General features: G+C 44.9%; 1 protein-coding gene across 17 annotated transcripts in view; it reads right to left on the bottom strand.

Annotated features, from left to right (window-relative positions):
* The window catches only part of FRMD4A (FERM domain containing 4A), a 751,487-nt gene that overhangs the window by 192,644 nt on the left and 544,408 nt on the right, over positions 1-14,435 (bottom strand). For 16 of the 17 annotated variants that reach the window (XM_049100487.1, XM_035713659.2, XM_035713663.2 and 13 more), the window contains one exon: positions 1,062-1,127. In XM_049100487.1, the coding sequence (XP_048956444.1) occupies positions 1,062-1,127 (66 nt within the window). Of the gene's footprint in view, positions 1-1,061; positions 1,128-4,767; positions 4,928-14,435 lie in introns of those variants that run through there. The other variant, XM_049100506.1, reaches the window with a different exon arrangement.

Here is a 14,435-nt window from a genome sequence, read left to right as displayed (position 1 = left end):
TGCTGAAATGAAGCTAGCAGGTGAGTGAGTGCTGTGATTATGAGCTTTTCCCTACTTTCTCTGTTCCCTACGTTGCCTTTATAATTTAAATCTAATTTAAAGTATTAACTTCTTTAAATTAGCGATTCGAATTTTCAAATCCAAGGGAACATGAGATAAGAGTAGTTCTCTGTGAAAATCTTCCCATTGCAGCAATATCATCCCTCCCCAGTGAATGAGGATGCAGGTGTCATTTCAACCTACTGATGAACTACAACTTCTTTGGCAAAGTGTTCTGGATAATGAGGAGCACTGCCCTAAGACTGTGATAGACATTTGAGCATTTCAAGCAAATACGGTTATAAAAGTTGGAGTTGAACAACAGATTTGGAATTAAGGTTCTTTAAATCATGTTGGGCAGCTTTGTGATTCTTTAGGGCTCTAAGTAAAATGATTTCTTTCGAGTCAGCTGAACGAGACCAGGATCTCTGATTTCAATCAGAATCAGACTTCTCTGACTCTGATGGGTGCGCAGTTTGGAGATGGACTGAATGATTTCCTGCTGTCCATGGACACATAGATGTTCAAGGGTGACACAATGTGGACACACGGGATGAGGCTTACTCAGCCCTCGGAGGGGAGACAGAGCCAAGAGACTGCCTCTCTTTCCCCACACCCATGAAAGATGACCCTGAAAACAGCAAATGGTTTTCCACCCCTCTCCAAGTAGCAAAGATGACCAAATCAGCTCCAGGTGCCGCAAGACGGATTTACGTTATATTATAGTGAACTCCTGCAAGTAGAAATCGCTAATGGCAGTCAAGGAATTTCCTTTTCTCGAGATTTGCAACAATAGGTTAGATATACATCTGGCCTTGAATGCCTTAGGCGTGGTGTACAAGAAACAGAATGATCAAAAATAGCACTCACACACAGAAATGCCATGGTGCGCCGCCCTTCTCTATCTCTACCAGATACCAATTTAAAAAACATTTTATTCTTCCCCACCCGTCAGCTGAATTGGGAGTCTAAACTGCACCAGCCTCAGAAGAAACTTAGAACGTTGGCCAAAAGTCATTTACCTGTACTAGGAGTTCCAGCTTCCGGTCATCGAGAAGATGTACTTGACATCGACGGCCCTCCGTCATCTACAAAGAAAGACAAATGATGGTCACTGAGGGTCTGGCAGCCTGACAAAGGGTGAGCGGGGCCCCTGTGCTGGACTCCGCCAGGCAAAACTTGCCCTGGGAGATGGAGCCAGACAATGCCAAGGAGTGGCAGGACTGGTTCATTCCTTCCTTCCTTCAAAAATACTTATGGAGCACTTCCTACGTGCCAGGCACTATTCTGGGAGCTGGGTGCACAGCGGCACACGAGACAAGGTTCCTGTCCGCGGGGAGCTTACATTTTTAAGGGGGAGATCTAAAATAAATTAGCAAACACATTCCTAACCTAACACCAGCTGGTGATAAGTGTTTCATGCTTTAATCATTCTTCCATTCAATAATTTTATCCCCACACATTAGGGACAGATTTCAGTATCTGGGCTCTGCCACCTTGTCCTTTACTGAGCACCCTGGAGCAGATGAGCACCCCTCTGGGAACTGCATCTGATTTCTGGGAACTCCTTTTCCTCAGAATTTCTGTGTTAATTGTTTATTACCTAGTCCCTCCAGTGTTTTCACCTGTGATAGAGGAACCCAGGAGCCAGTCACGGCTATACCTGACCCCTAACCCTTGCTCCTTTCCCTACTCACACTGCTGGCGACATAAGAGAAAGAGCACCCCGAAAGGCCTGCGGAGACCCACGTCAGGTCTTGGCTGCAAGGCTTTGGACAAGTGTCCCTTCATCTCTGCAGCCCCGTCTCATATACAAAAGGGAGTGGGCTGAGCCCAGGGAAGTGCTGCTGAAATGTTGAATCATTGGCTTTCTGGGAGGAAAAAGCCTTAATTCGTAGCATTTGCTAGTGCCCTGGCAATGCTCTCAAAGGAAATCCTTTAAAGAATGAGGCTTCTCATTGATGTCAGCTGGCCACCACTTTAACCAAAACTTGTCCTGCCACACTCCAGATACTTTCACTGGGTCTGATTTTAAGCTACCGTCCTGACAAATATATCTTCTACACATACTGTACACTTAAATAAGCCCAGGGGCGTGGATGATAGTATAGTCAAATAATTAGGGAATTTTCTATCCGTTAGTGATGGGTTTTGAGTACTTATTACCTTTGTTTTTAATGTACTCTAAATCCATAGAATTTGATTTTAATAATGATGATGTTTTACCTCTGGCATGCAGAATTCCCCAAGATGTACCAACTGGCTCTCACAACAGGGAAGAGCTGGCTCTAACCTCACCGTCTAGACCAGAAGACCCAGAAGCTTCCTTCTGGTCCGCGTATTTTTCTATGACTCCAGAGCCCCCAATGAAACCACCCTTTTTTGCCCAGCTGGCAGCCACTGCACGCAGCTCAAGGGGAGGGAAGCACATGAGCAGATCCTGGCCTCATCTCATTACAGCCACCGCAGTCCCTTCTCACGAGCACTTTCTCCAGGAATGACACAATAGGTAGCATCTTCTCTTCCTGTTCAACAGGGATTGCCCGCTGTCAGCATGTCCAAAGCTGGCAGGGACTCCTGTGGGAAAATTCTTATTCCTTCCTCAGAAGGAGCCACCCCTTCCAACTACCAACGAGTCAGATTTCCCTAGTTCTGGGATCTTAACCAAAATAGCACACGTGCTTGGATGGAGCCAAAATAAAGTCTCTTGAATCTGAGTTATAAGGATGACCTAGCAGTCCTCGGCTCTGGAAAATGCACCACGAGAAGTTTCACCTACTCACTGGCACTTCAACAGAGGTTAAAATAGAGTAAAAACCAAGGAAACCTTCACTCCAAGGGTCTGCCATTTTGCACATATATGCTGAAGCTGGTGGCCATGGACAAGAGATGGGTCTATGAAAACTCCAATTCATTCTTTGAACTCTTAACTCTGTTCACTGCCTTAAAAGGAGAATGGGCTCCAATCCCATTAGAATCCACCAACTTTGCACATAGGAGGCATCCTAGCTGACAGACTTAATTTTTAAAAATCCATCAGCTTCAAAAAATAAATAAGTGGGCAGACATCATGATAAAAAGTTCCTGCTGTATGCTGGCAAATCAAACTTAAATAAAAACAAATGTTAAACAAAAAAAAAAAAAAGCTCCTGCACAGCAAAGGAAACCATCAACAAAATGAAAAGACAACCTACTAAATGGAAGAAAATACTTTCCAATCATATATCTGAAAAAGGGTTAATAACTATTTTTTTTTCTTTTTAGATTTTATTTATTCATGAGAGACAGAGAGAGAGGCAGAGACACAGGCAGAGGGAGAAGCAGGCTCCATGCAGGGAGCCTGACATGGGACTCGATCCCGGGACTCCAGGATCACACCCTGGGCCAAAGGCAGACAGTAAACCGCTGAGCCACTCAGGCGTCCCATAATTATTAATAAATATATAACAAATGCAGATGACTCAATAGCAAAGCCCCAAACGATCCTATTAAACAAAATGGGCAAAGGATCTGAATAGACACTTCCCCAAAGAAGACATACAGACGGCCAACAGACATATGAAAAGATGCTCGACATCACTCATCATCAGGCAAATACAAATTAAAACTACAATGAGATATCAACCTCACATGTGTTAGAATGGCTATTATGAAAAAGTCAAGCAATAACAAGCGTTGATGAGGATGTGGAGTAAAGGGAACCCTCATGCACTGCTGGTGGGAATGTCCCATTACTGTAGCCGCTGTGGAAACCAGTACGGAGGGTCCTCAAAAACTTAAAAATGGAGCCACCATATGATCCAGGAATTTCAATTCTGGGTATTTACCCGAAGAAGAGGAGAACACTAATTCAAAAAGACATATGTTGCCCCATTTTCACTGCAGCATTCTGTATGATTGGTAAGACACAGAAACCAAAGTGTCCATTGGTGGATAAACAGATAAAGAATAGGTGGTGTAGGTACACAGTGGAATATTATTCAGCTAAAGAAAGAAGAAAATCTTGCCATTGATGACACCATGGATAGTGTCCTGAGGGCATGATGCTAAGTGAAATTAAGTCAGAGGAAGACAAATGATCTCATGTGGAATCTAAATAAACAAAACACCAAATTCGTGGATACAGAGAACAGACTGGTAGTTGCCAGAGCTGGGGTGTGAGAGGAGTGAGGGAAATTGGTGAAACGAGTCCAAAGTGTAAAAGGTACAGATTTCCAGCAGTTCAGCTCTTAATCGTAAGAATTAAGTTAAGACAGTGGAAGTTAGGACAGTGGAAGTTCAAGGAAGAAAAGTGCTACAACCATCCAGCATACTATTATGAAATTCCTTTACAGACATTTATTACAGGTTTCAGAAAATTCTCTGAAGGGTGGGAACGGAAGAGAATTTTTTAAAAAAAATGCTGCTGGCCCTTAGCATCTTTAGAACCCACAGTTTTAAGCTTCATTTAATCCTAAAAAGCTAAGGATATAAACACGTTTTTGACTTCCTTAACCACATTCAAATAAATCTGATAAAAACAAAGGGAAGTTGGTATCGCCAAGGCATTACTGTATCAAATGAAGTTTTAACTGCAATCATAAAGAGGTAGCATATAATTTTCTCAAAATATTTCAAAGCACACAAAGCATGACGTGACACCGAGTGCATAGCCATACCTAGAAGTTTACTGTGAGGCTCTCATTTTCATCTGAAAAAGAAAATTCTCATTCCGTTAAATAATCTCACCTTATCTGCTCAGCAGTTGAAGGAATAAACTATACACCAAGATGTTAAGATCTACTCAGAGTTTTCCAAGCTCATTCTTCTCTTAAAAAAAAAAAAAAGCCTCAATTTTCAGTTCTGGGGAATTTTTTAAATAAGCATGCTCCCTATTTTAAACAGGAGAATTTATAAGCTGCCTCTCTTTTGGAAGGCAAAACGTCCCTGAAAAAAAGGCAGTCCAGAGAAGTGCGTCCAAACGGAAACTCAACTTTGAATCATCATGTTTTTGAAAGTACGCCTGTCTTTTGACGGTGCTGCTGTTTTTTTTTTTTTTTTTTTTCTCAAAGGGGGGATGGTTTGTTGTTTCATATTGAAGGAAGACTGGAGTATCCTGTTCTCATCAGTTGAGAAAAGGTTTACCATTCTGGGTGTGTACGGGGACAGAGTGGACATCTGTAGCTTTGTCTGGCTTTCCACGCATACTGAAATTTTCTTTTGAATACTAACAATTGTAAAATAATACTGCTTTGCTTGTTTTCATTTTCAGCTGCTCACGCACAATTGCAGCATTGGCATCCCCCTCAGAGGAAATCCTTTTGGAGAACAAGGCTTCTTGTAGATGTCAGCTGGCTACCACTCCAACAGAAATCGTCTTGCTACAATACAATTCTACACCAAACACGGGCCTGCCAAATGCACTGTGATTCCAAAGGATACACAGAAAAGTGTTATTTTGGAAGTGAGGTGTCCACCCCATTGATCCAACTTTGCTGTTAAGACACACACGGAATCAGGAAGGTTATTCATAAACAGAGAAATGCATTTACCATACTAGCTTAAGTGAGCATAGCGGAATATGAAATGCTATGTGTACTGTGCTATAAAGGCGGCCAATAAAATTACCATGCATTTGGACAGGAATTGGGAGACAAAAATAAAATAGCTGATGTGCTAGGGGAGTAGGCTAATGGGTAGTTCCCTCCCATCCCATCCAAACACTTTTTTCTTTTTCAGTTAAAAAATTTAGAAAAAAGAAACTTTATCTCGAAAAATGAATGACAGTATTTGAGGTCAGCCATAGGAAAAGGATCTTGAGAAGCTTTGTTCCCAATGAATTCGTTTTAGATTGCCTATGGTTTTAACGTATCAAATCAAATCAATTAGTTTATGAATGAGAATTACAATTGTCACACAGGTCAGAATACTGGAGGTGGAAGGTCTGACATATTCTCCCCCTGCAGGTGGAATGAATGGGAAGCCAACTGCGATCAGAAGTTGCTCAGGGGGATGCCAGGGTGGTTCAGTGGTTGAGTGTCTGCCTTTGGCTCAGGGTGTGATCCAGGGATCTTGGGATCAAGTCCCATATATCAGGTTCCCCCAGGGGAGCCTGCTTCTCCCTCTGCCTATGTCTCTGCCTCTCTCTGTGTCTCTCTCATGCATAAAGAAATAAAATCTTAAAAAAAAAAAAAAAAAAAGAAGTTGCACAGAACCTGAAAAGAGGGGAGATGTATAAATATCTCTGTCTGAGGGCATCCTTCCTTCTACAACATCCTGGTATATTCCTGCTGGTGCAAGGGACCACTGTCCAGATGCGGCCTCCAGGGCATTAGTAAAACAGAAACAGTAATTAACTAGCAATGACAAAGTCCCCCAAACGGTAGTTTTCAGATGCCTTCTGTGGAGAAGGGCAGGCTACCAAGTTCGGCACGTGCGAACACGTTTTATTAGGAACCTTTTGTCTTCACATTCAAAACTAAGTAAACGCCCATCTTCATATGCTTTGCATTACCATTCGGTTCTCGACATAACCACCTCTCCCTCCCGCTCCCTCCTGCTCTCTGAGCCACTGCCTGGATGTCGCCCCTCTCTTGCTTCTTGTCCTTTGCCAATTAAGTCACACACCAGGGTACACACACCTCGTTCCACGGCTGATAACATTTTCACTGGACTCTAACGCAGTGGGACAAACGACTATACGGGGTCACTGATTCTGAGCTCACAAACGCACAAGGCTTTCAGAAAAGAAAAACTAAAAGACATCTTATCAGCACATGTTACCATTATATTTCCTTTATATGGAGCCGGTTATCCCCGAGGCACCGGGGAGTGGGGTAAGGGCCGGGTGAGCACGGGGCCAGGAGGCAAGGTACACAGCCTGCAAATACGGCTTTGAACCTACTTTCCACATGTCCTCTTGGTTCATCTCCGTACAGAAAGTCACTGTGCTGTGACTCATATTCATCTTAGAGATGGTAACTTCCTGAGACAATAAAAGAAGAAATATCAAAGCCTCACTAGGACTGTATAAAGGGAACTATTGAAACTTCCAGAATGTGCTGTGTTTAGGAAAGTTATCACTACTCCCCACCCCACTCCAAACCTGGAATCCTATCCTTTAAAATTCTACCATCAAATAGAAATTTCAGATTTCCAAAGCATCCCAGCCACAGCCCAAACACAGAGACAAGCCTCCCCTCTTAGCCTGGTCCGTTAAACCACAGAGCATCCCAAGGCAGCCAGACGGGCGGATGTGCTACGGCAGCACCTCACAATCCGCCCTTTGACCTGGGCCGTTCTGTGGCTCACAAGGAAATTCCAGAAACATGACTACAACTTCCCAGTGCGACTCACTGTTGGAGCTTCTGCTCTCGGGGTCACCTCAGCATGTTACATTCCTCTCTCCACTTCAGTTTCCTCTCAGGCTAATGAAGGCCCAACGACCCAGCGAAGGTACCAGAAAGCCACAGGCTCACAAAGTCTCAAGAATCATAAAGCTATCACATCCAGGAGATATTTGAATGAGATACATTCACAGCGGCCTCCAGAAATTCAACTCACCGTGAATACACAGAAAGGCCTTCGGGCAAATTAAAATTTACTGAAAATATGCATCCATTTGCTGCTGCTCACACTTAGCCTGTACCATGGAAATGCCAGATAGAACAAATTAAATTATTATAATGTAATTTTATAATTTCATAACAGGCATGGGGAGTCTCTGCCCATAATCTTTAGGTGTTCTGCCCACTTTTATTACAATTTACCCCCTATTCAAGCCTACCTTTTGTTGTCTTTAAGTGACATCATATTAAAACAACATGACAGGGGATGGAGACCCACGGTGCTAGACGTCAGAAGTCTGATTTAGAGAATGACCTTGTCCCTATTTGCCCTATGTCCTCTGGCGAATTATTTCACCTCTGTCTTGACCATGAGTCTCCTGGATTTAAAAGAAGGAAACACAGAGGCATGTCCTTGAGGCTCCTGGCTGCTGAATACAGTTGTAACTTATCAAACCCAGACGAAAGTGATTAAGTGAGTGGCTCTGCTAGAAACAAATTCACATGGCAACTCAACGGATTATAAAAGTTGAAATAGCCCTGCATTCTTCAAAGCTCAACCTTCCACAAGCAGGGCTTGTGCTTTACCAGAGGATCTTTGGAAAGCAGGTTTTGGGGCTGCGGATGCTCGGATGCTGCTTCTACCTTCAGTAAAAGGACCTGGGGCTTTCTCCCATCATGTAGGAAGAGAAGTCGGGATGTCATGGGCACACTCAGGGCTTGGGGGCAGTGCAGGGCCGCTGCTCTGGCATGGAACTTTCTAGCCTGGACCCTGACACCCAGAAGACCACTGCTGTGTGTGATGGAGCCACAAGTCCTGTAGCACAGTCCATCTCAATCCCTCCAGATGGAACTGCAGGGCAGAGGTCAGGGAATACTAACAATCTCTGGGCCTAAAGCTTAGAAGATGAGGAATGGGCCCAGACATTCATCATAGGCACTGAGGACAGCCAGGAAGCTCCAGTGCACAGGAACTCTTAATCAGTGCCAAGTTGCGGACTGTGGAGGAGGGAGGAAGGAAGGGTACTCTTCCCATCTTCCAACAAGACATTGAAATTTGAGGACAAGCTCTTGATGCAGAGGTCAGACAGGTCTGTTGCAGATATGGAAAGAAAAGGTCCAGTCAATGCAACCCAGGGCCACAGTGGGACAGGCCAACAGTCTCCTCTGAGGCCAACCCCTCTGAGTCACCGGTCAGGAGCACACGGACACCAGGAGATCCGAATGCCCGGGCTCTGCAGGCTGGTTCTATACCACGGACACCGACCTGGTGAGCAGAGCAGGAAGCTCACTTCGATGAGCTTATGTGCGGTGACATATCCAAGGCTCTGGAAGGCACAGGGCTTTCTGCATTTCCCTCCAACTAGCTGGACACCTAGAGAGCGGTAACTGGATTGTGGCACTCGGGCTCTGCTAGAGCACCTTCTGCAGATAGGCTTTCGTTCGTCTCCACGTGTGAACACTTCCTCACCCCGCTCACCACGCACCTGCGGCCTTCTGCAGCCCACACGCTGGTTCTGCACCCGAGCCTCTGAAGACACAGAGAGACTGAATCCTCTCCACACCTGGCTGTTACTACTGCCATTCCTCTTATTATTTGGAGAAGGGCTGGGAAGGGACTACAGCCTACTCCTTACAGAGGAAAGGGAGCTGGGGGTCTGATGCCATCCAAATAGAAACCCACAGGAGGGCAGCCCGAGTGGCTTAGCAGTTTAGCGTCGCCTTCAGCCCAGGGTGTGATCCTGGAGTCCCGGGATCGAGTCCCACGTCAGGCTCCCTGCATGGAGCCTGCTTCTCCCTCTGCCTGTGTCTCTGCCTCTCTCTCTCTGTCTCTGTCTCTCATGAATAAATACATTTTAAAAATCTGAAAGAAAGAAAGAAAGAAAGAAAGAAAGAAAGAAAGAAAGAAAGAAAGAAAGAAAGAAAGAAAGAAACCCACAGGAAACAGAAGCAGGGACTGAATAGAGTGGACCCCTGTGCAGGTCTGGACAGCAGGCCTCAGGGCGTAAGGGCCCGAGCAGGTGATGCCTGACAGGGTGGTTCTTTCTCCTTCACTGTGCATTGCTGCTACCAGCTGTGAAAGGGGGACATTGGAATATTTGATGATAACAAGCCCTCTGAGATCAGGCTTGCCTTGCCAGAGCAAGTTTTTCAAATGCTCTCCTCCTTTCCTGTCCCCTCGGCCATCCTGACTTCTAAATCCTGTTCCTGTGAGGGCCACCCTCTGCCTTGCCTCTGGGCTTGGCTGAGCTGTGGCTCTGCCTGGAAACACTCTCTTCACTCATGTACTCCAAGGACCCTCCCTGCCTGTCTGCTCTTGGCCATGCACTGAGCCAGGTGCCAGGGACACAGTGGTGACCCAAAGAAGAGAAGGTCCCCCTCCTTGGAGGCTGTCTTGAGGGAGAGATGAGCATTTACCTTTGTTCATTCTTCCACACCCAGCTCTGCTGATGCTCACACTTTCCCCCCGCCCACCCCCTCTCTCTGGCCACCAACGCAGGCCTGAGGCCAGGCACCGTGTGCTCCCTGCTGCCCTGCCCTGCCCGACCCCCCGGGACGCACAGAGGATGGGAGCCTGGCTCAGAGCCTGACTGTGTGGCTTTGTGTTTTATGCTGACTTCACCATGAGCGAGTTGGGGGTGAACCTGTGCATATCACCTCACCAGCTTGGGTCACACTTCCCTAGACTAGATAACTGAGGCCATCACAGTGCCACCCCCGAGGGGCTGCTGGGAGGTACTGCAGGTAAAGAGTGTGGAACTCTGCTTGGTGCGAAGAAGGCTCTCAATTAATATTACCTTTAGAAGTTTCCAGTCAGGGATTTCGAGGATCATCTGAGCAGGAGTGTCAGAAACATAGCAGACAGCATACCTCCCTCCCACCCCCAACCCAGGATGGTTTTCCATCCGCTCACACAAGATATTTTGCTCTGTGGCAGGGGGTAGGAGGCGGGTGTGGACAGGCTTCACTCGGGCGGCTATCCCATGCACTGAGCAAGTGCCAGGCCTTCACAGAGCAGGGCTCTGTAGGGCCCTGGGCACACATAGAGGGGGCACTTCATCCAGACAGGGTGTGGACAGCCAGTCCTTCTCCCCAGCAATAGCACCTCCCAGAGTCATCCTGTGCTAGCTGGCAATCACCAACAGAGAGCTGACATAAGGAACATGGAATAAACCTAAGAAAGGGGGTTTGGGAAAGTCAGTGCATGACTCTTGGGTCAATGCTGGCTGGATGGCAAGCACTGCCAGGCCACAGTCTGCTATGTTAGTGCAAGAGATGAAAGCTCTTGCACCTGTCTCTTTGGGCAGGTTCGGGGTATTATTCCTACTCACACGCCGTTCACAGCAGAGGTGTCCATGCAGACATTCCTTAAAGGCGGCTGAGTGCGGTATAAACCCGAATGAAACAAAACATCAAAGAAGCAGCAAGAACCTACATATCCAGCTAATGTCCCACTGTGCCCCTTGACGACAGATGCGAGAAAATGACACACGTTCTCGGTCGTGTGGAGTTCTGGCTCTAGTATCTTAGTGGCAGAGTCCTGGAGTAGAATGAGGATGCTTTTTCCAAAGGAAAAGGCAGATATCTACTCTTTCTTTGGCTTTGGGGATCGTACTTGGAATTTTTATAGTAGGAAAAGAGGATAGAGTGGTCAGACAAGGACCCCAGACACAAGGGAAAGTTTTTAAAAGTCCAGAAGGGAAAAAAAAAAAAGGCTGCCTCAATGGACCCAAAAGAATATTGTTTTTATGAGAGAGACTTTACAAGTGAAAATTTCATAACAACAAAAATAAAACTGAATGAGAGAATGAGGAGTGAGGTATCCAAAGAACATGGAGTATTTGCAGAGAGAACTCCCAAAGGAGATGAGATTTTTGGCGTAACATATGCAACATGTCAAGGGTGCACAGTGAGTTATATTCTGTACAAATACGACGAATACTTTTAGAGGGTCACGGGCTGACAGGACTGGGCTGGAAAACCAAAGGTGACATCTGAAATAAGACAAGTTTAAGAACAATCAAAGAACCTTTAAAGATAGATTCAAAGCAAGACAAGTGAGAAGAGGAATGTTTTTGTTGTCTGGAGCCAATCCATCTTTGTTAAAAGACGAACCCCTGAACTATTCAGTTCTGGGTTGGTTTCAATCTTCTTGAGCAAGAAGCGATACAGTGGGGCTAGCTAGTATGATAGAAACTAACTGCACCTCCTTCCTCCAGACAAATTCCTCATAGGGTTTATAAAGTTAGTATTAAAAATAGGTAATTACTTAGTAGGGCATTCTAAGCACAAAAGGGGCTGGGCCCAAAGGGGAAAATGTATACAGTGGACTACCTTAAAAACACTTGAATTAAAAAAAGCAATTTTACTTCACAAACACCCTAAGCAAAAAGAAAAAGCAACTGCAAATTTTGGGGGGAAGGGTGATTAACAACCACAACAAAGGGTTAATGTGTTAAAAATAAAACTATTTAATTAGTAGATAATTACAAATTAATTCGAAGGTTACTAATACCCTACAGGAAATAAAATTATACTGCAAATGGCTAGAAAAGTTCCTATCCTTTTGTGGGGTCATTTCTCCTCTGGAGAAGAGATGTATCTCTGTCTCCAGTCATCTAGAAAGTAATCGAGTGACCGACCCACCCTAATGAAATACAGAGAAGGCAGGTTAAAGGGTGATATATGACAATGTCCACCACCGTGTATGTTCATTCAGCAAGTGTTTACGGTACAGTATTATGTGCAGGGCATCTTATTAGATATATAATGATGAACATGATTTTGTTCCTATATTTAATCAGCTTCTATATCCCACAGAGGAAATACCAAAGTTAATAGGCCATTACAGTGATGACGGGGAGGGCGTAGGATGTTCTGGGCAGAAGGTGGGAAGGACCGTAACTCACACCTGGAGGACTGGTCAACACTCAGGTGAGGAAGTAGTACGTGAACAACAGGACACCTGGCAGAAGCAGCCTGACGAAAGAAGATCTGGGATGGGAGAGAACAGGCATGTTCTGGAAACATAGACTATGCAGAAGAGGTGAGAACAGAGAGTGGTGGGTAGACCAGGAGCAGAGAGAAAACCAGGTAGAGAACCCTATTTAAGAAGACAAGAAGGGGATCCCTGGGTGGCTCAGTGGTTTAGTGCCTGCCTTCGGCCCAGGGCGTGATCCTGGAGTCCCAGGATCGAGTCCCACATTGGGGTCCCTGCATGGAGCCTGCTTCTCTCTCTCTCTCTCTCTCTGTGTCTCTCTCATGAATAAATTAAAAAAAAAAGATGACAAGAGATATCCATATATTCAATGGCCTGAGGGTGGTATAAGGTGAAATAGTAAGGAGCCAAGGAACATCATTTTCTTTTTAAGATTTTATTTATTTATTTTTTAAAAGATTTTATTCATTTATTCATGAGAGACACAGAGAGGCAGAGACATAGGCAGAAGGAGAGGCATGCTCTCTGGATTGGAGCCCAATGTGGGACTCGATCCTGGGACTCCAGGATCACGCCCTGGGCCAAAGGCAGACACTCAACTGCTGAGCCACCCAGGCATCCCAGATTTTATTTATTTGTTTGAGAGAGAGACATAGAGGAGGAGTAGGGGGAGGAGCAGAGGCAGAAAGGGAAGCAGACTCCCCGCAGAGCAGGGAGCCCAATGTGGGGCTTGATCCCAGGACTCTAGGATCATGACCTGAGCCAGAGTTAGATGTTTAACTGACTGAGCCACCCAGGCGCCCCTGAACATCGTTTTCAAGTCAATTTAATCCTAATTGATGTGGAAACGAGGGGAGTCTGGAAAGAGGGTACTAAGTGCAAGTGTTGAGGTTCAATGTCTAAAGAAAACTGTAAGGAAATACTAAATATAAGCTGTCTTTCTCCATATCTGTATTACCCTCAGTGACTTATAACCAAACAAAGAAAGTGTGCTGACCAAATGTACAGTAGATGGGGAGGTTTAGATGGTAGCTTCAAAATTTAACAGCTGGGATCATATTATTTATAGTTTGGGATCCTATTCTTAGTTCACAGGCTGGAAGCATAACTTCCTGAATAATGGAATTAAGAAGCCTCCCACACTCCACCATGGTTAAACCATTTCTGGACATCTGTGTTCATTCTGGGCACCATATTTGACACAGGAAATGGAAGAAAGTGGAGTATGGCAAACAAGAATAATCAGATTGGGTAAAGATCTGGAAACTGTGTCTTTTCAGGGCTGACAGGAAAACTGCGTACCAGCCTAACCAGCAAAGGCTGCATGCAGTGTTAGGGTAACCCTGCACAAGCTATTGTCCCTGCCAAGACACATCAATGAGAGAAAAGGGAGACAATGGTGGATTCCACAGAGATAACATATAAATTCAACTGGACATGCCTGGAAATGGGGACTGGCTAATTTAATAATTTTAAAATCTGATGATTAAATTTAATACTTTAATGAAGAGAGAGAAGAACTGTGCTTTGGCGGGCAGAAATGGAATCAATGAGAGACGTTCCAGAAGACACATGTGAAGTCAACAGAAGGGAGAACGTTTAAACAAGCATTATTGCTCAAAATGGAAAGGGCTGCCCCATCATCACTATATGTGATCAGAAAGGGGCCAGAAGGCCTTTAGCCAGGGACACTGTAAGAAAGGATTACTGAACTCCAGAGGAAGGCGGGACAGTCACACCCTAAGGTATGTTACGGATATATGTGCACAACTACAGACAAGAATTCAAAAAAAAAAAAAAAAAGTTCATTCTAATAGCTCATGTCTTTACTTATTTTTTAAAGATTTAAAAAAAATTTTTTTAAAGATTTTTTATTTATTCATTAGAGACACACAGAGAGAGGCAGAGACACA

The sequence above is a fragment of the Canis lupus genome, chromosome 2 (assembly GCF_003254725.2).
Source record: "Canis lupus dingo isolate Sandy chromosome 2, ASM325472v2, whole genome shotgun sequence".
Classification (NCBI taxonomy): Eukaryota; Metazoa; Chordata; class Mammalia; order Carnivora; family Canidae; genus Canis; species Canis lupus.
The sequence above is the reverse complement of the archived record's forward strand: the minus strand, read 5'-3'. Positions and strand labels throughout refer to the sequence as shown.